Here is a 25,644-nt window from a genome sequence, read left to right as displayed (position 1 = left end):
GCTAAGGTCGCCGAAAATGTCGGCAGAAATGCTAACTAGAAGCGGCAAGAGGAAGCCGCAGAGCCAAGACAATGAAGCCAAGCTAATTGTAATTGTCGTTTGCATAAAAGGCCACGGCAAGAGGCTGAATCTGAATCTTTGGCTGAAGATGAAGATGATGCTGATGTGCTGCCAGTGGAAGCTCCTGCCGTTGGAGAATCTTCACCTGACGCCGCTCTCTGTCACTATTATGTTTTATGTTAATTTGTATAATGAAGCGCTGCCAGTGCAGCAAAGCGCAACAGAGCAGCCAGAACAAGAACACCAACAGCAACTAGCAACATCAGCTAGCACTACAAACTAGCAACTTGCAACAATCGCCGTTAGCATCGCTTTGGCATTTGGCCATGTGCTTCAGTTCTGCGCGTAACGTCTGCCGCTCGGTGCTGATTTATTGGCTAAACGCTTGTAAAAACCGTTGAAATGTGTGTCAAAGTTTTCCATGAAATGAAATCGACATGGACGGGGCTGTCTGGTGGTGTGCCCGTCGATGTGATGTGTGCCCCCCAAGGTTGAACGCTGGCTGCCGAAAGCGGATTTGCAGTTCTTTGTTCGGTAAATGCTTCGTTAAATTCGAGCCATCAAAAGCGAAATGTTATTAAACCTGAATGCCAACAGCTGGATAGTAGAAGGGTGTAAGAAGTACAGGTTGCCTTCGCTAAATAGAATCTTTCCTAAATCTATGAGTGACTTATTATTATCATCTACAGATTTTGGCCAAAAAAAGTCTCATAAAGCATTATTTTTAAAATTCCAAGAGTTTAATCAAGGAATACCTAAAAACCGTTGGTTTCACTGTTTAAACCAGTTAATGATACTGTTTCTGTATGCTTGTTCATTAGTTTTTAGATAACAAACACTAGTGTTCTATGGTGTTGGGCTATTAAGCTAAATATCAAGAATCAGAAGCCCAACCCACTGACAGTTTAATACATACTTATTCAGAGCATGTCTTGTGGACATTCACTTCGTTGTGGCCCAGCCATTATCGCACTTATGTATGATATCTATATAGTGGATATATAATATATATATATATATTCGTATATTGGTTGCAAGGTCGTCTGGTCTCAGGACTGGACTCGACTTGACACGCCTAAATGAGCTGGAAAAAATATTAAATATTAAATATTAAATATTAAATATTAAATATTAAATATTAAATATTAAATATTAAATATTAAATATTAAATATTAAATATTAAATATTAAATATTATGTTGGTTATATGATATTTTATTTATTGTGGAACTCGGATAAGAAGCTGTATGTTTAACATGAGTAACTTATAAGTTTATATGTTTAATAAGGCTGCGCGACAATATGTGGTGACGTCTTCAAAAGCAGATACAAGAAGAAAGAATACATAAGAAAATATCGCATAAAGCAATAAAAGGGTAGCTTAAGAGTGACCAAAGTTTGTATATCGATTGTTGCCCGACAAATCATATTTCAACACTCCTTCTCAACAATCATATACTTTATACATATTAATAACAATTCATTTCATTAATACATTTTACATGTTTGTTCTTTTGCAAGTTTTTAGTTAACACATCTGAGACCATATCATTAGTACTTATATACTTAACATCTATTTCATTTTTAGTATATAACTCTCGTACATGATGAAACTTAATATCAATATGTTTACTACGTTTATGCAAAATCGGATTCTTAGCTAAACATTGTGCGCTTTGATTATCGCAATACAACAAAACGGACTTGGTTTCTAAGAAACCCATTTCATACAATAGTTTCTTCAGATATATCGCCTCTCTAGCTGCCGTGGATAAGGCAATGTACTCGGCTTCGGTGCTGCTAAGTGCCACCGAACTTTGCTTTTTGGATTCCCACGAAATTGCCCCGCCAGCAGCAATGAAGACGTACCCGCTATACGATTTGCGATCTGTAGTATCGTTAGCCCAGTCAGCGTCCACGTATCCATGTATCTCCTTTCCAGTAGCCTGATAGTGAAGCTTCATGTTAGCCGTGCCTTTAAGATATCTCAGCACGCGCTTTGCCGAAACTTCATGCTCCTTGTGAGGATTGGCGTTGCGCTGCGCCAGTTTCACTACCGAGTGTAGTATGTCTGGCCTAGTTGTTATAGCCAAATACATCAGGGTGCCTATTAACGATTGATAGCCTTTCTCGTCAATGGCCTTGCATTTGGCGTCATCACATTTGACTTGATGACCCGCCTCCAGTGGTGTAGCTACAGGTTTGCATGTTGACATGCCCCAGGCATGAAGCATCTGCTCGACATACTGCTTATGGCCGATAGCTATGCTGCCAGTTTCGCCATCGCGCTCAACTTCGATGCCCAAAAAGTGATTGAGCTGGCCGCCATCCACAACATCAAACTTATTAGCGATTGATGCTTTGATGCCCAAAAGTTCATCTTTATTTGAGCTGGCAAGTAAAAGATCGTCAACATAAACTGCTATTATATTTATACTACCTTGTCCATTGCGTACATATACGCACGGCTCGCTGACACACGGTGTAAAACCAAGTTTTTTCAATACTGCGTCGAGCTTAGTATTCCATTCTCTGCCGCTTTGTTTAAGCCCGTACAGAGACTTCTTTAGCTTTAGGACCTTCTCGGGAAACTCTTCGCTTACGAACCCATCTGGTTGCCGCATGTACACGTCCTCCGATAGCTCGCTGTTCAAGTAAGCAGTAGATACGTCCATCTGATGCAAATGCAGCTTCTTCTCAACCGCCAATGCCATGATCATTCTAACGGACGGGTATCTGACCACAGGTGAGAATGTTTCCCAGAAGTCAACACCATAGCGCTGAGCACATCCTTTGGCAACTAGTCTTGACTTAAAGCGCTCTACATAGCCTTCCTTGTCAACCTTTACGCCAAATACCCACTTGCAGCCTATAGCCCTTTTATCTTGTGGCAGATCCACTAGATCCCACGTGTTATTGGCCTCTAGCGCATCCATCTCCTTCTGAATCGATGCTGACCATTCCTGCTTCATTCCTGACTGATTAACCTCACCCAAATTTGCTGGAATGTGTATATCCTCTGCCTTCAGCATATTCAGACAGTTGTATTGCTTACGTGGTCGCCCCGGCTTGCCAGTTTTAACGAGTCTTGGACGCCCTGGTCCACGGGTTTCAGATACAGCAGGCTGCTCTGCCTCATCGCTGATAGCACTCTCGTATTCATCACTGTTCTGATCATCTCCTGTGTCCAAGTCATCCTCTCCGACGTCCAAATCATCCTCTGCCTGAAGCTGCTCATCATTGTTGTCTTGTGCCTGCTGATTATCTGCTACAAAATCATCAAACAATGCCATTTCCATTTTATCGCTTGGAGATCCACCTACATTATTTTCCATGAAAATAACATCTCTGCTTTCAATAACTTTCCTTGATTTAGGACAAAACAAACGATATGCTTTTGCCGTTGCTGAATAGCCAATCATAACGTATTCATTACCTTTTTGGCTAAACTTCTTTTTATGGGCTTTATTCAATACGATTGCCTTTGAGCCAAAAACCTTGAGGTGCGACACATACGGTTTCTTGCCAACCCACGCCTCATATGGTGTCATGTTGCACAACGCTTTTGTTTCTGACCTATTGCGCAGATATGCTGCAGTCTGTACTGCCTCAGCCCACAGGCTCTCATCTGCGCTTGAATGAATCAACATACTCCTGGCCATTTCTACCAGAGTGCGATTTGCTCTTTCGGCAACTCCATTTTGCTGTGGAGTATAGGGTACTGTCAGCTGTCTTACTATACCGTTTTCAGTAAGAAATTGTCCAAATGCGTGGCTCACGTACTCGCGCCCGTTATCGCTTCGAATTGCTTTTACTTTCTTTCCGCGTTGTTTTTCTGCAAACACAACATAGTCTTTGAATGCGCTTAGTATTTCATCACGAGATTTTAAAAAATAAACAGCTGTATAACGCGAGTGATCGTCAATGAACGTTGCAAAATAACGCGCACCCCCGACAGACGGTTTGTTCATTGGTCCACATATGTCCGAATGAATCAAATTCAACACTTCTTCTGAACGACTTTCAGATTTCTTTGGAAATGGTTTCACACTAATTTTACTTTTGGCGCAAGTCTCACACGCATTGCTGTTTGAGTCAATTTTTGTATTAACTGTTTTTAAACCATTCACCATTCCACCACTCGCCATTTTAGTTAAGCTTGACAAATTTATATGGCCAAAACGATAATGCCATTTCCACATTGCACTGCTGTTTGTATTAGAATACATACACTGCTTCATTTTTATGTCAATCATAAACAAGTCACCATATCTGCACGCTTTCAATATGTCCACATTTTGTTTATCCCTAATCACTGCTTTGTGGTTATCAAAAATGACTTTATATCCATTTTCAACTGCTTTAGCCACCGATATAAAGTTTGTCTGTAACTCTTTTGCATACAACACATTTTTCAGTTCTATTGTGAAACTTTTTACACTAACACACACAGTGCCAATGCCATCGGCCAACACAAAATTGGCGCCAGCAAGAAATATTTTTTCTTTGTGCTCTCTCATTTCTACGAACCACGACTTATCACAACACATGTGTACAGTCGCGCCACTGTCCAGACACCACATTGATTTGCTCAAATTGTCAGTTTTCTTCACATTCGCCAGAATAGCAAGGGCTCTCTTCTTCTCAGTGCTTGTGTCTTTGTCATTTTTTAATTCTTCTTTGCACTGAGCTATAAAATGACCTTCGCGTCCGCACCTATAGCACTTCTTTTTCTTTTTTATTACCCTTTTGGTATACATTCTTCGCGCGCGACATAAATGCTTGCTGCACACTGCTGTCCGCAACTTCACTTTTCACTTGTTGTCTCTGTCCTTCTTCAATAATTTTTATTTTCAAGTCAGATAAGGACGGCAACATTTCTCGCGTCTCGATTGCCACAACGAAATTTTCAAATGATTTGCCTAAGCCGGTTAGCAACAAAATTGTAAGCATGTCTTCACTTATGTTCATTCCTATTTCGTTTAACTTTTCCACTATGTCCGAGAATTCACTTATATAGCTTTGCACACTTGTACTTTCTAGCAAGCTCATTCGCAGCAATCTTTTAAACAATGCTATTTTTCTAGCTGGTCCGCGCGGCTGGTACACACTCATTAATTTCTCCCATGCCTCTTTTGACGACGTGCAATTCTTTATGAAGTTAATTTGCGACGACTTTACACCCAGCAATATGCTTGCTAATGCCTTTTCGTCCCGTGTATCAAACAATGCGTTTTGTTCTTGGCTATCCCCTTCATTTTTCACAGTTCTCCCGCACACAATTGGCCACAGATCACTTTGCACCAGAATGCTTTTCATCTGTACCGACCATACCGCGTAATTTTCCTCATCCAACTTTTCGATGGAACATAACCCGTGTCCACTCATGTTCATTAATTTTTTTTCGCAATCACACACAGTAATTTAAATTAATGTCACAGTTTTTTATCCACACGAGCCCTGGGCCCATAACCTGTTGGTTATATGATATTTTATTTATTGTGGAACTCGGATAAGAAGCTGTATGTTTAACATGAGTAACTTATAAGTTTATATGTTTAATAAGGCTGCGCGACAATATGTGGTGACGTCTTCAAAAGCAGATACAAGAAGAAAGAATACATAAGAAAATATCGCATAAAGCAATAAAAGGGTAGCTTAAGAGTGACCAAAGTTTGTATATCGATTGTTGCCCGACAAATCATATTTCAAGTCGTAGATTTCAATATTTGAACTGAATAATCGCCACATCCATGCCTATACCCATGTACTTAGCCTAATGCATTATGCATAGATCCATTGAATTCTGTTTTTTATTTTTATTTTTATTTTTCGCTTAGCTTTGAAAACTTCTTGACATTTGGGCTCTAGCAAATTGCCACAGCAATTGAGAGCGTAAAGCGCTTGGCATTTGGCAATTGCCAATTTCTGGCACGCAACAGCAATATTTTTGAGGCGGAATATGTTAATTAGGGCCTAGCTGCAATCGCAGCCACCCAAAAAAAAAAAATACCAAGAACCACTTGAGAGACCTCCAAAAAAATAACAGAAATAAGACAAGCCGAATTCTTGGCTCAAATTGCTTTGGCAAAACGGAAATCGCTCATTTCATAGAAATAAGCGCAATTATTAAAGCATTTTCACTCGCTTTTCGGTTCTTTTTATTTTGAGTTCAGCCCATGGGTTTTCACATGCCACAAATTGTTTCCACTCTTAAGGTCAGCATTTTGCAATGCCCCTAGCCGAAGGTTCTCCACATCTCTTACATCTCTTGCGTATTGAAGTTCAGTGGGGGAATTAAATTTTAATGGCATGCCCATCAATTTGATGGGCGTTTCATACATTGCCCATTCGAGAGCACATCGCCGGGTATTTATTATTACAGCAAAAAGCCAGCAAAAGACGACGACGAGATGAAGGTTACAGCCATTCGCATCGAAGTTGGCGATACACTTGTCATGGAAATTACAGACACGTTTTTGGAAATAATCAAGAACTTGAAATCTTTGAAATCTTAAAAGGAAGCTGTAAGCTGTCTTTAAGTTTTGAAACTTCAAATCTTAAATTTAAAGTATATCTTTAAAGAAACTAAATGGTTTAAAGATTATGTTAAAATTTAGAAATAAGATTAATTATTTAATTGATTTTGAAAGCTTGAGTTGCAATATCTGAACATAATCCTCTAAAATATATACTATCAACAATGAACTTGATAATCCCATAACATTAATAACCACTTTTATTTCAAATGCCTCAAATTATAGACACAAACTAATGATATTTTGCCCATGTCCATGGCAAACTGTCCATCAAATTGATGATACCCCCTTTGAGTTTTCAATTCGCAGAAGAGAGAAAGACCATGATGAGCCCAGCTCCTGCTGGTTATTTTCTTTGCCAGTGGGTCAAGGGCACATTATTTTGCTAGTGCTCAAGCTCCGACTGACATTAATATTTATGTTTTTATTTTGTTTTTTTTTTCTTCTGTGTCTCATTTTGTTTTGTTTTAGCAAAGTTCAAAGGCATTGTTTGCTCATGTTTAATGTGTTTTGCCTCTGTCCCTCTGTTTGTTTGTTTACTTGGCATCTCGGGCTTGCAATGACCGATAATTATGGTGGGTGAAGGGACTGGGACCTGGGAGGACTGGGTCAGCTGCTACTCACCGCATGCCGTCGAAGCCATCGTCGGATCCATTAATGGTCAGCACCGGAGCACGTGCGTATGCCTTGGCCACGCGACGATTCCGCTCGAAGACGATCACTTTGGCCCAGATCTCGTCATCGATTTGGGTCCATTTGTCCAGCACTTCCTGAATGTGTTCCTGAAAGTTAAGAGAAAAGGGAGTGTTTTGTTTTAGAAATGGTTGATATTAAGGAAACTTTTTTGCTTTTATATAACTTTTTTTAATTTCTAAAAAGCTGATTAAGTATTTTTTCATATTTTTGAAAGCAAGAAAATCTTAAGACAAATAAAAAAGGAAAAGTGCAGAGTGTAATAGTAGTGTGTATACTTTTAATTGGAGTAATAAGGAACCCTGATCATATCATTTTTTTCGTTGGCCAACAAACTTAACGATCCTTTCAAAACCCATTAAATTCCAAGCCCAACAAAAATAGCTGCAAAATTCGCCTGAAAAATCAATCGAATCGATCCTAAAAGATTTCAAACATGTTTCGGGGCATCTAAAAACGAAAGAAAAAAAAAACTAAGGCAGAGAAAAACGAAAGAAAAACCAAGTGACTGCAGCTAATGCTAGCAATTTTCACTTTCCATCGTGTTTGAGTGTTTGTGCCAAAGTGAACGGCCTTGTTGGGCGCTTGCGTTTTAAGTTTAAGTTTTAGTTTTTTTTTTTCTTCATTCATTTTTTACTTTTACTTATTTGTGTGTTGGCTGCCATTACAAGCAGCAGTCTGTGTTTGCGTTTGTGTGTTGTTTTTGCAGTTTGTTAAATAAAAGTTAAAATCAAATCGGAGCAAATGCTGACACGAACACAGCCAGACGAGAAAAGACCAGGCCCGCGTTTTCGCAGGGAGGTTTTTCCACGGGAGGGAGGCGCGAGGGAGTTTTCGGCTCGCTGCTCGGTTCGTGGTGCAGTGAGACATATAAAATTATAGACAACGATATCTGTTGCTGTCGTTGGTGCTGTGCCTTTGCCTATGCCTTTGCTTTAGCTGCCAGCCTGAGCATTTGTGTTGCTCTGCTTGAAGTCTTTTTTATATCTAACAATATACTTATATGCATAGATATTTGAAGTGCTGCAAGGCTTTTGATTGCAGCTTTTTGTCTGCGAGGCTTGCACTGCTCGACTCTCGACTTGCGTCATGGCTAAGTGCACTCTGAAAATATTTTAGATTTCTGCCTTATATAAACCGGCTTAGACATAAACTGGATTACTATAAAGCATATACAAAGTGTGTGTCTATGTCTGAATTCCAGGGCTATTAATCGATTACTGGATCAGCGTTTCAAGAGATTAGTTAGTAGCTTTTGAATATAGAAAATGTAGATCAGCGGAACTGGTAATTCCTAAAAGTATGTTCCCAACAACTTACCACTAAATGCCACTCCTAAAAACGTAATTTATTTCATGTTAATATGCCTTTAAAAACAATCTATGAGCTCTAAAAACTCCAGATGTTATGTGTTTTTCATGGTTTCCATTTATTACCTTAAAACCATTTCATTTTCCTACACATATGCACAATCTAGGGAAACCTCAACAGCTGGTCTGTTTTACCTCCGTACCCGGCTTACTCAATTAACCCGAACAAAGAACGTCATAAACAAAGCCATTAGCCCAGTAACCAACATGCCCACAATTTGAGCCACTTTTTTGGGTTATAATAAAAGTAAAATATGAAAAATATGAACAGCCAGCAACCAAAGGAAAAAAAAACCACTAGCAAACATCAAATGTTGGCTTGGCTTTTGGCCACAATTCTACAGACGGGCGGACTGACAGAGCATTTTGGCCGAAAACTCGTCTAGGCAAGCTCAGTCAGCTCAGTCAGCTCAGTCAGCCCATTCAGCGGCTGGCACACACATTAAAAATGCAAATAAATCATGTAGTAAAACTTGTTAACCTTTTCGGATGATGCCTTGCGTTTGCGCACTCGGCCTGCGAGATCGAGAGTCTGGGAGTTGGAAGCACTTTTGATTTCATTCCGTTTGGATTCTTTGGGCAGATTCACTTCAGGTTTGTTTCTTTTTTTTTTCCCCCCAGTTTCAAGAATCTTGTAGGCTCAAAATGTTCGAGTGTCGAGTGCCGAGAAACTGGTTACAACCTGTGGCTTGTTGTTTTCTCATATTTCTAGGTCGTGCAGAGTTAGAGACGACCTCAAAATGCCGAAGTTCACCGAGTGGTTTCTATGCTTTTTGACTGACTTTTAATTAGTCTCTCCCCAGAAAATGTTGCAACACAAGAAGCTGTTGCAGCCAGTTGAAGTGCCACACCGTAAGCGCGTGTTCTCCCTGGCGTATACGTAATCTTATTTGTGCATGAAATTAGTTCGAACGAGTTTTTCGGAACGAGTTTCGATTAGCATATGAACAACATTATATCAACCAAAAATTAAAAAAAAAAAATGATATACTATACGGATTTGGCCAGACAAGTAGTTGTGACGTCAGGCGACAAACCACATTTTTGTGGGCGCAATTAAAGTCCATTATTCTGTTGCAAGATCCGTAATGGAGCCAGCAATGGTTTAAGCTAAGCTTGCAACACGTGCACCACTGAAGATGAGACGCCGGAGAATCTCTAGGTGCCTAGGTGCTGGTGCGCTGCACTTTTTCGTGTAAAATGTAAAATGTTGTTGAACTTTTGCAGTCACGACTTGTTAAAAAAAAAATAAAAAGAAAAATAAGAAAAACCGAGCACAACAGATGCTCGCAACGCTCCAAGTTGACATTTAATAAAATGATTTTTATTTGGGATCCGGCGGCTGCAGCGGCAGCGTCGGCGTTTCTCTTTGTGTCTGCCAGGTCAATAGATACAATCACCGCAAATTATTACGGTCTTGATAAATTCATCTTGTGACAGGTTGCATCAGCAGTAGTTATGTACAAAAGTTCATTGATATGTTCATTTTCAATTTGTTTTTTCCAATCTTTTGGGTAATGGCAAGTGGGCTTAACCGAAAAATACCATAATTTCGATATATAATCTATGCAAATTTAAGGCTGACATATGATAATAATAGCCCAGAGCGCCGTCTTCCGCTATTGGGTAAATCAATCAAGCCATGAGCAGGAAACTCAATTGATCCTGGGACGTTGATGAAGTGGCAGGCCGCACAAAGTTTTTTTCCATTGAATTTGTCGTATAATTTTTGGGCTTAAAAGCCAGCCCACATGTGTGTGGCTGTGTGTGTGTGTGTGTCTGTCTCGTTTTAGTGGTTTTTCCTGCTTATTTTTTGCTTATTTTGCGCCAACGCCAAATCCTGTTGCTGGGGCCAGGCCAAAAAGCGATACCGAAACCAGGTGAACGGGTGCCAAAAGAGCCGCCGCAAGACAACAAATCCCGAGGAAAAGGAAAACAAAGGAAAATGCTAAAGAGACAAAAACAACAACAAAATGCGACTGAAAAGCCTGCGCATGGAAGTGGAAAAAAAGCGAAGACTCTACAGACCAGCGAGAAAAACTTTCATTTTCACGAAAAACGACTGCGAAAAGTGGTTGTCTGTTCGTTTCGTTGGGTTTTTTTTTTCGTTGGGTTTTGTCTTTTTCTTACGCTAGAATTCTGGTTCGATGCATGCAAGTTCGTTGCCTAAGTCTTTTGTTTGCAAGTCAATTTTTTTTTTGTCGCTCCGTTCCCAGATAATAAATTTGTAAACAATATTGAAAATAGCACAACGGCAGCCAGAGCAACCGAAATTGCTCAATAAGCGCCCCGAGCCAGCGAGTCAGAGACAAGTCGAATCAAAAAAGGGCTAACAAAACTAACAACCCTCCGACGACAAAAGGAAAATTCAGACATCATTTGCGGCCGTTTCCATCATGGGAAATACAGTTTTTCGTTTTTATTTTGTGAACGCCTTTGTGTGAGGCCACCAGACTAAACGGAATTATATAGATGCCACGCTCACGCTAATTGCAACATAACCATAGACGGAAAAAGAAAACAACAACAAGTCAGATACTGAAAATCCAGCGAATGCTGCACGCTTTTCACTTTGGGTGAGGCCATTGCTTCCACCGAATCTTGGAATCGCTCAATTCGCTGAATGTTAACGAAATTTATGCAAATCTCCATTAGAAATAAAACATCAATTTAATGGCCAGCAGTTTTGATGGCGTTTTTTTTTTTTTTTTTTGGGTGTTGCTGCCGCGCGTTGTTGCTGAATGAATTGCAGTTAACCCAGTTGACTGTGTGGGCAGCACCAGCTACGCCTGCCAGAAAGTGAACTGAAAAAGTCATTGGAGGTACGCAACCAGCTGGTTAATGGCCAAAAATTAAGCTAAAATTATTCATACAGCTATAAATAAAGGGATTTCTAAAAAGATTTCAAGTTAAGTACAGCTTTATGGCTAAGTTAAGTCAAAGTCTTAACATTTTTTAGTTCCCTTTTCTAGACTTTTCCCAAAAAACTTTACCCATTTAGTGCTCTTGCATGCTTTTGTCTTTAAAAACAATTACCTAAGCATACCCAACCATCCTAAACGCTCTTAAGAGTTGAAAGGTTAGCCTAAAACCACAGTTTAGAGAGCTCCAACGCAGCTGACTTGCATTATATACCACTCCATGTAGCCATAAAATACCCCACACACACCCATTGAGTTAAGTCAGTTTGGCCCACTAACACTCCTTGATAAAAAGCCAAAAGCGTTAGCAGTTTGCAGTTCACAGTTAGTAGCTTCGTCAATGGAATTCCCACACATAAACAACGCGTGTGTATGTGTACTAAAAAAAGAGAAACGGCCCAAAAAAAAAAAAAAAAAATAATAATATCGTAATCGAAGATGGGCGAATGGAAACCGATCGTTGAGCTCGTGCTGGGCTTGTCTTAACATTAGGGTTACCAATGGCGTTTTTATGGCTGTAGTTTCTGCCGCTGCTGCCTAATGCCGTTGGCCATTTGCCTTACGCTTTTGGCCATACCCAGACTCAGACTTTAGTGCCTTTTGGCCCGAAGGCAAATTAAAAATGCACAACGCAATGCGATGGCCTAACGGTAATTAATGCAATTGGTCAATACAACAAACACCAGAAACCCAAGCCAAGCCAAACTGAAAACCAACAAAAAAATTACAAAAAAAAAAAAAAAAAACAATGAAATAAAACGGAAAAACAGTAGAAAAAAAAACAGTGCGTCTCATGGTGACCTCAATGCGGTGGACCCGACGCCGCGTTTAGCGCACGTGTTGAGAATGAGCGACAGGAAAATAGCCACAAATCATAGAAGCCGACCGTCCAGCTCAAGCGGAAGTCGGTCGACGATGGTCGATGGGCCAGGGCCAGTTCTTCATGGTACTCTGCAATTTTAGCAAGGCATTTTTTTTTGGAGGTGCCGCGGAAATCTGTTTAAGGTAATTTGCCAAATTATAAGTTATCTAATGTAAGTGCTAAGATCAAGCTGTAAAGGTTTGTTCTAAAAAGCTAAAAGGTCGAAGAATATAGATTTTAAAGTCTTATTTTCCAGTGACACATAAAACTGAGACAACATTTCTTGTAACAACTCACTCACCTTGTATAGTTTATCCTTCTGATACCAGATATCCTCTTCCTCCTCCTGTTGGGTAAATGTCTGGTCGAGATTAAGATCGTCGCGGGAACGTGATAGAATTTTTCGACGCGACACCATCTTGTGTGATTTCTGGGGTCTCTGTCCTCTGCAAAGAACAAAAGATAAGGTCGTAAAGGGTTGGTTGTGTGAATCTTCGAGTTATAAACCAAATACATAATATGCTCAGGGAGATCTTAAGGAAGGCCGCCGCATAACGGTATACAAAAATACAGTAAACACATCAAATTTCCTCACTTTTTCGCTGACAGGCATCAAAAACGCAAAAAAAAACAACTCTCTTCGAAACGCTAAACAAACAGAATTATGGCATCCCTCTGTGTGAGTTCAATGCTCTTGGGACTGGGATATACTTATTGTTTATGACCTGGAATCCCTTTTCACAAGTCATTCAGCATGCAGAAAGGCCCCAAAAACATACTCGTAATGCCAATGCAATTTTCTTTCCTGCTTCTTTTCGAACCTTCAGCTTTTGGTTTCTAAGTTCTCAAATTAATGTTCCTTTCGAGCACAAGAATTTATGTGTAAAACATGCAATTCTTATGGAAATGGCTTGTTATGATGATCATGTTGTGCGAGCTACGCATCGCAGATTCGGATTTGAGATCCCCGCCAGCGATTCGGGGCTGTGAATCAGACAGTGCGGGTGAGATATCATCCAAGGCACGTTGACAACGAACATAATAAAAGTAAATAAAGTAGAAATCACCTGTAAGTTTAAAGGGGGAAATAAGTACTTAAAGGTGAATAAGGAATACCCTTTCAAAGTGAGTGCCTAATGAAAAATATTTGAAGATTTTACTTCTATCTATCAGATCTACAGATTGATTTTTCTACAAGAATAATTTCAAAAAAATTTAAACCTAATAAATCTCTTTTCATACGTTTTCCTATCTTTTTACATATTAACCCCTGATATCTAAGAGTATTTCGATTGATGTCTTTTGTTTTTTTTTCACAGCTCAGTTTGTCAAGTCGATGAAAAAACGTTCATTGCATAATAAACATTTATGGGGGCTTGGGGCTTCGGGGTTTCCAAGCGTGTAGCGGCAAGAAAGTGCCCTATCTGCCTCCCTCGCACTCACCAATCTCTTTCTCCCAAATACTATCCATCTCTATTGCTCTTTCGAGGGAAAAAGAGACATGCAAATGTGCGAGGTTCGCTAACCTGTTGTCATATATATTTAGCTGTCTTTATTATTAGTCTCTATAATTGTGATGTCTGTTGGTATTTTTAATGTTTGTTGGCTTTCTTTTTGCAGAAACTGTGCCCTGTGTGTGTGATTGAGTGAGTTACTGACTGAGTGATCGACGGCTTTTGGCTGAAAAATTCCGACATTTTGGATGCTGCAAGGGCTGCCCATAAATATTCATCGCCTTTTGCACAATCTTTAGTCTGCCGACCATATTGTCAACGATCAACGCCATTTTTTCTTTTGCCAGCTATATAAGCCATAGATCGCAATCGCATAACAAATGTTGCCGCTGTTGCAGCCCGATTTATGCAACAAAAGCCGTTAAATTGTACAAGTCTCGGTGTGTCTCAGTGCCATTTGTTGTCGCTTTATTGAGTTGCATTTTCCTTTGTGCATTGTCGTTATTTATGATCAACAAAAGGGTCTGCGACACAAAAACGAGCCCACGAAAGAAAAAAAAAAAACCATCGTTGTTCAAGTATATAGAACATATGTACCATATGTATATAGACCAACAAAAAGAGCTTCCTCAGGCTCAGCACGTACAGAACAGACGTGTTCTAGTTTGACTCTCGAGTCGAGTAATTACGTGAATTGCATTCTGAGTGTCATTTATGGGCGAAGAGATTTACTGGATTAGCCACACGGATATGTCTGTCTACGATGGGGTTTGGGGTATCATTCATAGAAGGAACGAAGGGAGGTTGGGGTAAAATAAGGGCAGGATAAGCCAAGATTTGCTATATGTCCAAAGATATAATTTTATTTCGAATTTACAGACTTGAAAATGCTTAACATTTAAGGTAAAAATTACATTTTCTCTGTTTTAAGTTCATATTTTATTTAGTGACATTTTCATGTTCTATAATCAAACCCTTTTAAATAATCTTTTTTATGCGAATAATCCCAAAGCTTTTATCCAATTATCCACCGAAAAAAAACGGCAAAAAGCAACTTTAATTTCGCCGCATTCTTTATGGGGCACGTCAAATTAAAACACTTAAACGGCATCTGCATGTGTTCTCGGAACAATTCTGGCCAAATAACGCTGACATATCAAGAAAGTTTCTTTTTCTTAAAAACGTATACAATATGACGGACAATTAACGGCCCACAAGCTGCATCTGGCGGAGTATGGAGTCGAGTGGATTTAAGTGGTGGCCAAGTGGTGCTCGAGTATCCTGCATACTCACAGTATGCCAGCCACAGTCCATGTGGTTAGCCTGTTTTCGTTACTGGACTTTTGTAAACAGAACAACTGTGCTTGCCACTTGATGCCATAAAATAAAGTCATCAGAGCCTTGGATTTTTCTCTCTCTTCATTTATTATTTTTATTTTTTTTTATAGTATCTCCATCTGAGTTTGTGTGCGTGTTGACTTTGCTGATTTGGCTGCTTGATAATTTCCCTGATCTTTTACAGTTACGAATCTCTTGAAGCTCAGGAATTGGGAAAATGTGTGCGTCCATTTGGCTGGCAATTTTTCAGACATCAGCCATAAGCCATCAGCATTCACTTTTCGCTTGAAAATAATACATTTTTCCTATTGCACACGCAAAAATGTGAAGGAAACTTTCACAAAAATAACAAACGAAAAAAAAAAGCTATTTGAAATCATTTAAATAATGCCAATTGATGATTATTTCTTAATTCACTGCAATCTGGCGTATCATCATCCAAGTTCAAGCCGCGCCAATCGAACTCGGATTTAAATTTCAAATTCGTTGAACTTTCACAATTGTCCAACGAAATGATATTCAATTATTATGAGCAGACATGTTCCGCACATTTTCGATGGGTTCAATAGCACTGCCCGGCGTATTGCAAAATGAGGAAAAATAAATAAATATAAACAATAATCTTCTTGCACATTTATAATAATGTGTTGAAAAGTACATTTAAGTTTGTTTACTTATTAAAGAGTTTTGTTCATTATGCTGTTGTCATTAGTTTTTTTTAATTCCCACAACAAAGGTGGCTTCTTTTCTTTGAGATTTTTCAACAGCTGACATTGAGGCTGCCCACACGGCATTATTCTAAAAAGATGACGCCATATGTTTTAGGTTTTTGTTTTTCAAAGATGGTGGGCTTATATATTCAAGTTCTCAGGTAGGTTATGTGTATATTTCTTATTAATAACTTGGTTAACTAAAGAAGATTTTGTGGATTTTTTAGATTAGTTTTATAGCTAAAATTGCTATCAAAAATCAATTTTTAAAGATTTTATCAAGCAACAAAATCTCTTCAAAATATAACAACATTTCCCTCAGGTCAAAGTTATGAGAATATCTTCCCTTTGAGAATTTCCCCACATTCCATAACTTAACGACGCACTTCAAACCCTATGATTGACAAGCGGAAAACTCGTTTCTCTCTCTCTTAACTTTCTACAGAACTTTCCACCGCCATGGAGGGATGGAGGTTTCATTTGAATCTATGCATAATTTAATGACAACATTCACTGCATATTCAACTACCAGACAGCAAACACTTTATGAATGAAAGTCAACGTCATGAATTATTGTGGATTTTACGAGTGGAAAGAGCGACGAGACACCGCGACTCTAGGCAATCAATAAAGAATTTTGATGATGACAATCGTGCTGACAAACACTAGTTGCATATCAATTAAGTCGGTGAATGTAAATGATTCTAATGCAATTGCACCTGGTGAGCTAGGGTAGAGGGGGTAGAGTGGTGGTATCACTGTGCCTAGTCAAGAGGTCATTAGCAGCTGTGCTTCACTATAAACGAGACGTCGTCGTCGTCGTCAGAGTGCAAATAGCTTGCAGTTCATTTACCCGTCGAGATGATTGCATTGTTCGAGTGCGTCACGAGATGGCAAAGATTAGACGTACCTACTTAACTGGAAACCAGTTGAAAATCCAAAACAGTAACCATCAATTTTCGAAGATTCATTTACCAGAAACTCTGCTGGCCAACACCAAAATGTTAAGGTCAATCGTGATGAGTATTGGTTTTTGGTTTTATTTCTTTCTTTTAGCTAGAAAGTATTTTTGGCACTCTTAATGGATTCATTATGTAACCAGAGACCACATGAAAGTTGGGATCTGGACTCTAATGAAGCGTAGAAAAAAACATTTGATACTTTCGCAGGCCGCGAAGAAGATATGTTTAGTGAAGAATTTCTGGTTTCAGCTTCCCGCATGATTGATTGGCCGAAAAGAACTTCAGAATAGCCCATAACGAAATTGCTTTCACAGGGGTCAAGCGAAATGTTTCCCAAAAACAACACACAAAAACAGAAAAGTCAGCGGGAAAAAAAGCAGATACATGTGGCCATTGATTTGTGGCCAAATTAAATTAAGCAGTCATTGACTTGTGGAAAGGAAAGAAAAGAAAGAAAGAGCCGGCTGTGCTGATAGTGCTGTTGAAATAATAGGCGTGCTGAGAAGGTCTCAACAACATTCTCATAATCCGTTTAATTTTCTATTTAAAAATGTTCGCAGGTCGATAGACAAATTATCGATTTGTTGGAACAACCTCAGAGCTTTATGGCTAAGATTTTAGTGGGTATCTAATTGAGAGGTGTGAATATTGAGGTAATAAAGGACTGTGACTGAGCCTAAGAAGATTTTCAGGTGAAAAATTAACTTTATATATAATATTCCGCTTACGAATTTGCATGCTTGTTTTCCTCTTTGAAAATATTATAATTTCAAGCTAACCGCCAACTTCCCTTCATTGTGACTTTCCCTTTGGCCACCCACAATATCTTGAACCCTTGAAATTAAATAATGAAATTAGTGTGTGGGTGGGGGGGAAGGGCGAGTGGATCATATTTTCTTAACACTTGTCTGCGGTCTGCATTGTCTGCAAATGCTTCAATTTGCATAGCGTGAAAGTGGCGTGTAGTCGTAGTCGTAGTAGTTGTAGTCCAAAATCGCATTCGGAGTCGCCATGGTTCAGTTCCTCGTTTGGGGTTAAGGTTTTCATTATGCGCGGCAGTGCGCGGTGCAAATTATGCAAAATTGCTCACATCGGGAAGCTAATAATGCGAAATCCGAGGCATTTAACATCGAATCGTATTGCGGAACTGGCTGCGAGGCATTTAACACCTGAGCGGCGCATCATGGCCTCATCAACGGTAACAGTAACAGTAAGAGCAAGACTGACTGACTACCAACAACTGGTAAAAAATGTATATAAAAAAAAAAAAAACCCAACCGATACCGACAGGTTGTGCATTTCGATTTCGCAAAAAAACACTCATATTTCCCATCACGCACATCAGCTGCTCTGTTCACCATTCATTCCAGCAATTATTAAGCCCCAAAATATGTTAAATCATATCTTTGTATAAATGAATATTTTGTGTGAGCATCAACGGGTATAAGATACTTTTCAAAGTCATGTAACTGTCAGCGATTTGCGCAATCCCCCAAAGACAAACGAACTAGCGGATGATTTGGTTGGTTTGGTTAGATGGATGGATAGTCGTATGGCTGGAGACGAGAAAAGGCCCAGAAATTAACATTTCAATTTTTGAAGATCTTCGCATGTGTCTGCGGCTGGTTTTTTGATTGATTTTCGTTGCTAATGCAGCGAATGCCGCTGCAGCACTTTCAAAATGTAAATTTATAAATTGCTTGACACCTTTTGGAAACCTCTTGGGGGCATTAAATCAAATGATTCGAGTTAACAAAGAAAACCGTAACTGGGAAAATGACAGGGCAATGGGAAAATATAGTAATATTAATATGAAGAAACTGATTTTAAAATGGTAAGAATCTATTTTTTAATTTTAAATCGAAATATCCATAAAACTAAACCTTAATATTAACTTCCTCTTTGCTTAAAATCTCATTTCCAATGTCATAAAAATCTGAAACTAACATAAACTTCAATATTGGATTTAATAATTACCAATCTCACATATTGATTTAAGTCTTTGAAAAAACCCCAAATAAAAAGCGGAAACAAGTTTCTCTTGCTGTTTACATTTCGAGATTTCAAAAATTTGTTTGGTTTCGATGATTTATAAGTCCATAAATAATTCGGAATACCATAACTATAAAAGAAATAAACTGCGAATGGAAAACACTCAATATTAAGCGGGTAAAAAAGTTGTATTTTCCGCTGTTTTTATGCCACAAACTTATTTCCAATCTCTCAAATTTGTTTTGCCTTTGATTAACGCAAAATCCCATGAAAAACTCGTTGACACTTTCATTAAATTGAAGCGAATTTTTTCCGCATTTCTGCATTACGTTTCAAGTTGCCCTGACCAAAAGCGAGGTCCGTGCAACAATTTGCTGGCCAAAAAGAGCAAAAAAAAATACCAAAAAAAAACAGGCTACAACTTCAACTAGAGTGAAAAGCAGAAACACAAAATAAAAACACGAATTTCAGCAAATGAAAAGCAAGGAAAAAGTTTAAAGAAAAAAACTCAAGACTGCAACTGGCGGCTGCTTCTGCTTTCGTTTTCGCCTGCACGCTTCAACTGCTCCAAAACGCTCTCAGGAGGAGCGATAGAGAAAGGTAGAGTCCAGCCGAAAGAGATGGATAGAGTCTGGGGGAACCAAGTAAACGAAGCAATTTGAAGACAGCCAAGCTATGACAGCCCCGTTGCACTAAATTTTCCACAACCGACTGAGTTTGAAACCGAAACCAAAACTGTAAACGAAACTGAAACTGATTTCTTTTAGCAGTCGGTGAAAGAAAGATATATTGCCATATATGTATATATATAGGGAGAGAGGGAGAAAAAAAAAAGTACTTGAAACCTCCAATTTCAAACCGGAAATCCGACTAAAAACAAAACCAACTTCATTGACAACTATAAGACTTTATGGCTTAAGACAGTTTCAGCTTTAGATTCTTTATTTTGGAATATTTTAGCTGGCTTAAAAAAGCATTTCAGGCAAGTTAATATCTTTAAAACCTTTAAGTAACCCATTGTACTATTAATTATCTAATATCAAGTTTTTTTCTCACTGCACTTGTGTTACGTTGACCATCATTAGTTGGCTCAATAGATGACAAAATTTCTCTCACTCTTTCCTTCGTTTAGTGCTTATCAAATGCTTGCAATCAAAAAATCGTCTAAGTTTTCACTTTCTCAGTTTCGTATAGCTGCGCGAATCATAATGATAATGATAATGATGATGATGGTGGTGATGATCGTGAAGCCGGGGAGCGGAAGTTTTGCGTGTAACAATCAGAAAGATCATAATATTTGTGTTGAGGCGCTTTGTTCAGCTGATTGAGTCAGCCAGCTATTGGTAGCTCTGCCCACAACCGAAACAGTAGAAAAAAATTGTATTTAAAATGCAATTTATACATCGGGCCAACAATGGCAAGCGAAATAATGTTTTAATAAAGATGCCTTTGTCTGGCGGCGAGGCGTTAAAGGCCATCATCCCAGCATCTCTCTCTATATATGGATATTAAAACTATCCGGTGGTATCTCAATATCTGGCTAATCGTCGACAAACAACAACACGTGCCTTCCTATCAGTCTTAATGTCTCTTTCACACTTAGATGGCGCCACAACATCAGCGGTTTAATTAGCTAACAAATCTATGAATGCACGCACTCAGAAAAGGTAGTTTTAGGGGGTTTTTAAAGGTGTGGACTATCTCTCTGAAGAATGTATGTCTTAAGATGAGTTAGTAGAAGGGGTATGTAATATCTTTGCTTGATTTAACAGATAAAAAAGTGGGATTTATTCAGTAAGAAAGTTTTTATATACAGAAAAATGTTAGACACCAAAGAACAATCACTATCTTAAGTAGCTAAACAACTTTAAAGTTCATTAACCACATAAAGTGTTATTTTTTCATTTCTCGTTTGATGAATTTCTAGACACTTAATAAAATAACAAATATGTGTAGTTTGCAGTGCCATTATTTTGACCGCAAGTGTATGGTAGACCACTCTGAATGAGATTAACCCATTTTTCTGCTAATGAACGGTGCCCATTTGGCGGGGGAATTGCTTTGAATAAACCTAAATAGACTGAAGCCCATCGACAGCTAATGAAATATGCGCGCAGCGTGAAAAGAAAAGAAATGTCCAGAACCGCAAAGAGAGTGAAAGAATGAATGGTTAAGCGGTCAAATGCAAATTTCTTTTGGAATTTGGCCAAATCGAAAATGGTTTTTGGGGCTAAAAAGTTAAAGTTACAAAACAAATTTATTGCGCGACCTTTTTTTTTTTTTATTTTAGAGCTTAGGTGCAGAGAGACTCATTTGTTGTTTTGGTAAAATGTAAATGAAGTCACCGTTTGTCTGCCGACTGACTGACATTTCCCATTAGCTTAGCTCTTTCGTATTGTCTGCAGGTTCTGCTGAACTTTTGTCGGATTTCAGATGGATTTCAGTTGGATTTCATTTGGATTTCAGTTGAATTTCAGTTCAGTTTCAGCACTGCCATCGGCTGAAGAAGAACCCAACTTTACAGGGTCTTTTCGACGATTGTTTACATTTATGGATGCATAATTGGGTGCCCCTCCCCCCTCCTCCTCCTTTACTTTTTTTCTTGCTGTATTTAAATTTTACCCACTAATTGACTCCCACAAACCACCACTGCAAAGATGATGGGAAGTTGAGTTGAGAAGTTGAATTCGATGCCGAAGCCGAGGCTGTAACCGAAGCCCAATGAAACTGCTAACTCATGCCGACATCGACTTCCTTCCTCTGCCTCTCAAGCTCTTCACCAGCTTCTTCTTTCAGATATATATATATATATAGTATATATATATATAGATATATGCAAGTGTCGGGGCAATTGTCGCAATCACAAGCGGAATCGGAATGGCAACACCTACTGCAGATTTTAATTTCAGCTTTTTTCGGGACGCCTCGTTTCATTATTAAATGCATTTGTTTCGAAGGCGTGTTGGCAGTCTGAAACTCATCCATCTGTCTCACCCAGGGTCATACCGAGAGACTGAACTGAGAAAAATGGTTTTTAACCAAAATTGATCTTGAAAATTAAAACTAGAGCTAGAGAGAGAGAGAATTAGCTTAGCTTTTAGAAGTAATTTGTATCTTCTTAAAGGTTAAATATTAATATATATATCTCTCTTTTTAAGGCCAAATATTAAAATATTTGCAAGCAATATGGAGATTTCTTATTTATTGACTTGTAGACAGAAATGTACTTGTTTTAAGTTGCAAAAAATAAATAAATATGTCAAAGGTGACAAGAATTTATTTTGTGTATTGCTACTTTCAGGCGATAAATTTGTTTAATAAACTCGATTTTTTTGTATAGCTTACACATTTTTGATAAATAAATTAATATAAAATGAGAGGCCAAAATAATATTTCGGTAACTTTGTTACTCAAATTACCTCGTTATTTATATTAATTTTGTTTAATTCTGACAAGATAAAACCTAGAAAATAAACCAAAAGTGTTTCTTGACTAGAATGAAATCTTAAATGAACTTCCTTCCTTAGCAAATATCACACCTTTTTTTATCAGTGTACATATACTCGAGAAAAAGTGTCAGAAAGATAAAGACTGGCATGCAGCTAGAGTGGCTGAACTCAAATTAACTTGACATTGTGCTGCTAATTCAGCACTAATCGTTTGAATTGATGGCAAAAAAGGAACTATTTACGAAACTCAAACCGAAACTGGCCCAAAATTGTATAATATTCAAATGCGAATACGCAATGTGAGAAAAAGAAAAAGAAACCGAAATCAAAAAAAAAAAAGGCAGAGCGACAAAGAGAGATGTTGTCAACCTTGAGAGCGGCTTGTAGTTAAAGTTGTGTCTTTTCAGCTCGCATTTAAATGAAAATGAAAATGAAACTGAAGTGTAGCAAAAGGCAAAGGCAAGAGCAAAGGCAACAGCAACATGGCAAACATAGACAAACAGACAACAAACAAAAAGCGCGTAAGCAGGAAGTCCAGAGCAAAGTTAAAAACAGTTAGAGAAAAAACGTAGAGATTATGAATGGAAGCTGCTGGACTGTTGCTTTTTTTTTAAGGTTTTCCAGGAAGACAACAGGTGCTAGGGCTTAGGGTTTTCGCTTGCTTTTTGTCTGCTTTGCATGCGTGTCTCTTGGCCTCAACGAAACTCACCTTTCTGCTCAATTACTTTTGTTTTTGCTGCAAGTCGCTGGTGTTGCTGCTGCTGTTGTTGTTGTTGTGTCGAAACTGTTGCAAAATTGCTGATATTTTCCCAATGATTACGTATTCGCAGAGCGACGACTACAACTGCGACGACGAGGAAAAGTGCTTGCCCCTAACTGTTGTTATTTTTCTTACGTTTATTTATTTCTTTTAATGCTCCAACAATGATTTTCTATTATTATTTATATTGATTTTGTAATTGCCATTTGCTACAATTGCCGTGTTATGCTTTTCACTTTATTAATTTCACTTTTATTTCGATTTTTTGTGCCTGTAAACGAGTTTGCCATAAATTTTAATATTTGATTTGGCATTTAATTTTTGGACATCGAGCACGGCGATGGCACGAGTATTTATGCGTCTTTTAAACTCGCGCAAAATGAACAAAAATTTCTAATTTCTCAGAAAATATTTAATTAATTCGATCGAAATTGTTGCTATCTCGGCATTTTATGAACGCACTTCAATTGCATAACGGCGAAGACTGCGCGCACAAGAAATTCGTGTTGATGATAATGATGATGATGATCTCTGTTTGTTTGTTCACCTTTTCCTCGGCAGCTTCTTTCTCTTTTTCTCAGTTTTGTTTTCTTTTTTTTTTGAAATATTTTTTAGTGGTTTGGATTTTGGTGTTTTTTGTTTTTAACTGGACTGCCGACGAGCCAGCGAACCAAACGCACTCGACGACTTTCGCGACTCGACTGAAGAATCGTTGGCAGAGCTGGGCTTTCGTGGCGGCAGAGTCGAGCTTACCTGGCGGCCTTACCTTACCTCTGCTTACCGTAAGTTCGGTTACGTTGCTTCGGTATTTCTTTTACCTGTTTTTTACCTTGTCGCTTCATGGCTAAGTTGGCTTAATAGCATTTAGCGTGTCCAAAGCTTGCCGAAGCTTTTTTTTGTCTCGAAAAGAGTTTTCACAAGAGCATAAAATTTGCTCTTTACTTCTTTGGTTACTCTCTTAAATGGCTGCATTTTTTCGTAAATTCCCAGCAAGATCAGGTGGTCATCAATCTCATCTCCCTGCTTTCTACGCCTTAATTACATCATCAGCATATATCTTTTGGCGATATTTTTGGTTGTTTGCTAAAATTAATTTCTTTTTATTTATCATTTCGTTACTTGAAAGCTTTTTAGCCGACGATCTTTTATTTTGTTTTGATTTTTGGGCAGGCCTAACGGTTCTGGATTTTATATTTGCTTTTTATGGGCGATGCGCTGCTTAATATAATGGCTTTTTGAAGGTCAATCGAAAATGTCAAACTACCTGCGCCCGCAGAACTCTGGAATTTATGTGACAGGCAATTAAAAATCTGCATTATATAAAAAAAAAAATGCCGCTGCAGCAAGTGCATGTACCAAGAACTTGTCTGAGTTGGACGAGTGTCTTGGCTCAACCCGTTTTGCGGGCACAAATTAAATTGCAAAATCACCAGGCGCAACCAAAAGTGACACGAGGCAAATGCACCAGTTCCATCGCATTGAAATGGAATTAAAAAAAGATATACTATGCTTGTAAAATGCAGAAAACAAGACAGTTTTTATGTAACTAAAATTTTTGTATACTCTTTATTTGAATATTTGTAAAAACAAATTAATAAGATTGCTTCTTAACCTTTATGACTGCTTTATAACTCTCAGAACTAATCTGAATAAATCAAGCTGGCGTAGTACTTAATTTCTTTAACTCACAATAAACCAAATTAAGTGTACGAAAACCGTTTAAAAACTTTATATGGTCACTAATTTCTTGTTTATTGGACTGCAAAAACATGCTTAAAAAATATATACCCTGCCAGTGTGTATATGTGGCGTATAAAGATCGTGAAGCTGCTGCTGCTGATCATGATGATGGACGGCCCCGGCAACAATGCTGGGAATGTCTGTCTAGAAATCCGCAGCGCGTAAAATTATAAATTCAAGTCGACGCAAACCGAAGTTCGTTGCCTAAGTCTTTTGTTTTGGTTCCAAAGCGCTGCTACTTCTTGTCTTGTTTCATGTTTTATCGATAAGAAGCTCGCAACAATGTTTCCCATTTTAATTTGTTTAAGCAAATATGACTTCATTACTTGCCAAAAAATAGGAAAAAAAAACATTCCGGTTCTCATAAGTCATCTTCAACTAATGACACCGTTTGTACCAGCCCGGCAATAAGAAGTTTTGACTACTGGCGTATAAACATCTCGCTTGGGTGCTAATTACGGCCAACAACAATGGGGACCAGGCATAGAGTTTTGGCCAGCAATCAAGTTTAATTGATGCCATTATCAAATTATGAGCATTTCCAGTGCGTTGCCAAAGTAGGAGGAGGAGGAGTCAAGACTTATAGTAAGTCACGCGGATGGCATCATAAAAAGCTGATGAAACTGCAAAGTGTGTGGGCGTTGCTGGTGTTGTTTTGCATTTTTCTGCTTAATGGGGAGTAGTTTCCCTCCCGTTATTGTTCATTTCATACATCTTAATATGCAGACCGCGAGCCTTTGCACTTGTTACACTTTGGTAATCCATATTCAATTACCATGGAACAGCTTTGGCAT

At 38.5% G+C, this 25,644-nt stretch overlaps 1 protein-coding gene across 2 annotated transcripts in view; it reads right to left on the bottom strand.

Annotated features, from left to right (window-relative positions):
- Positions 1–23,839, bottom strand: part of LOC108106516 — a 30,011-nt gene extending 6,172 nt beyond the window's left edge. Inside the window, exons 1-3 of one of the 2 annotated variants that reach the window (XM_017213610.2) lie at positions 23,060–23,839; positions 12,747–12,891; positions 7,224–7,381 (exon numbers count right to left, since the gene is read on the bottom strand). In XM_017213610.2, coding sequence (XP_017069099.1) covers positions 7,224–7,381; positions 12,747–12,863 — 275 coding nt within the window. In that variant the 5' untranslated portion in view covers positions 12,864–12,891; positions 23,060–23,839. The remainder of the gene's footprint in view (positions 1–7,223; positions 7,382–12,746; positions 12,892–23,059) is intronic. The other variant, XM_017213611.2, reaches the window with a different exon arrangement.
- Between the last annotated feature and the right edge of the window lie 1,805 nt (positions 23,840–25,644).

This window comes from Drosophila eugracilis, unplaced genomic scaffold (assembly GCF_018153835.1).
Source record: "Drosophila eugracilis isolate 14026-0451.02 unplaced genomic scaffold, ASM1815383v1 contig_90, whole genome shotgun sequence".
NCBI classification, from domain to species: Eukaryota; Metazoa; Arthropoda; class Insecta; order Diptera; family Drosophilidae; genus Drosophila; species Drosophila eugracilis.
The sequence above is the reverse complement of the archived record's forward strand: the minus strand, read 5'-3'. Positions and strand labels throughout refer to the sequence as shown.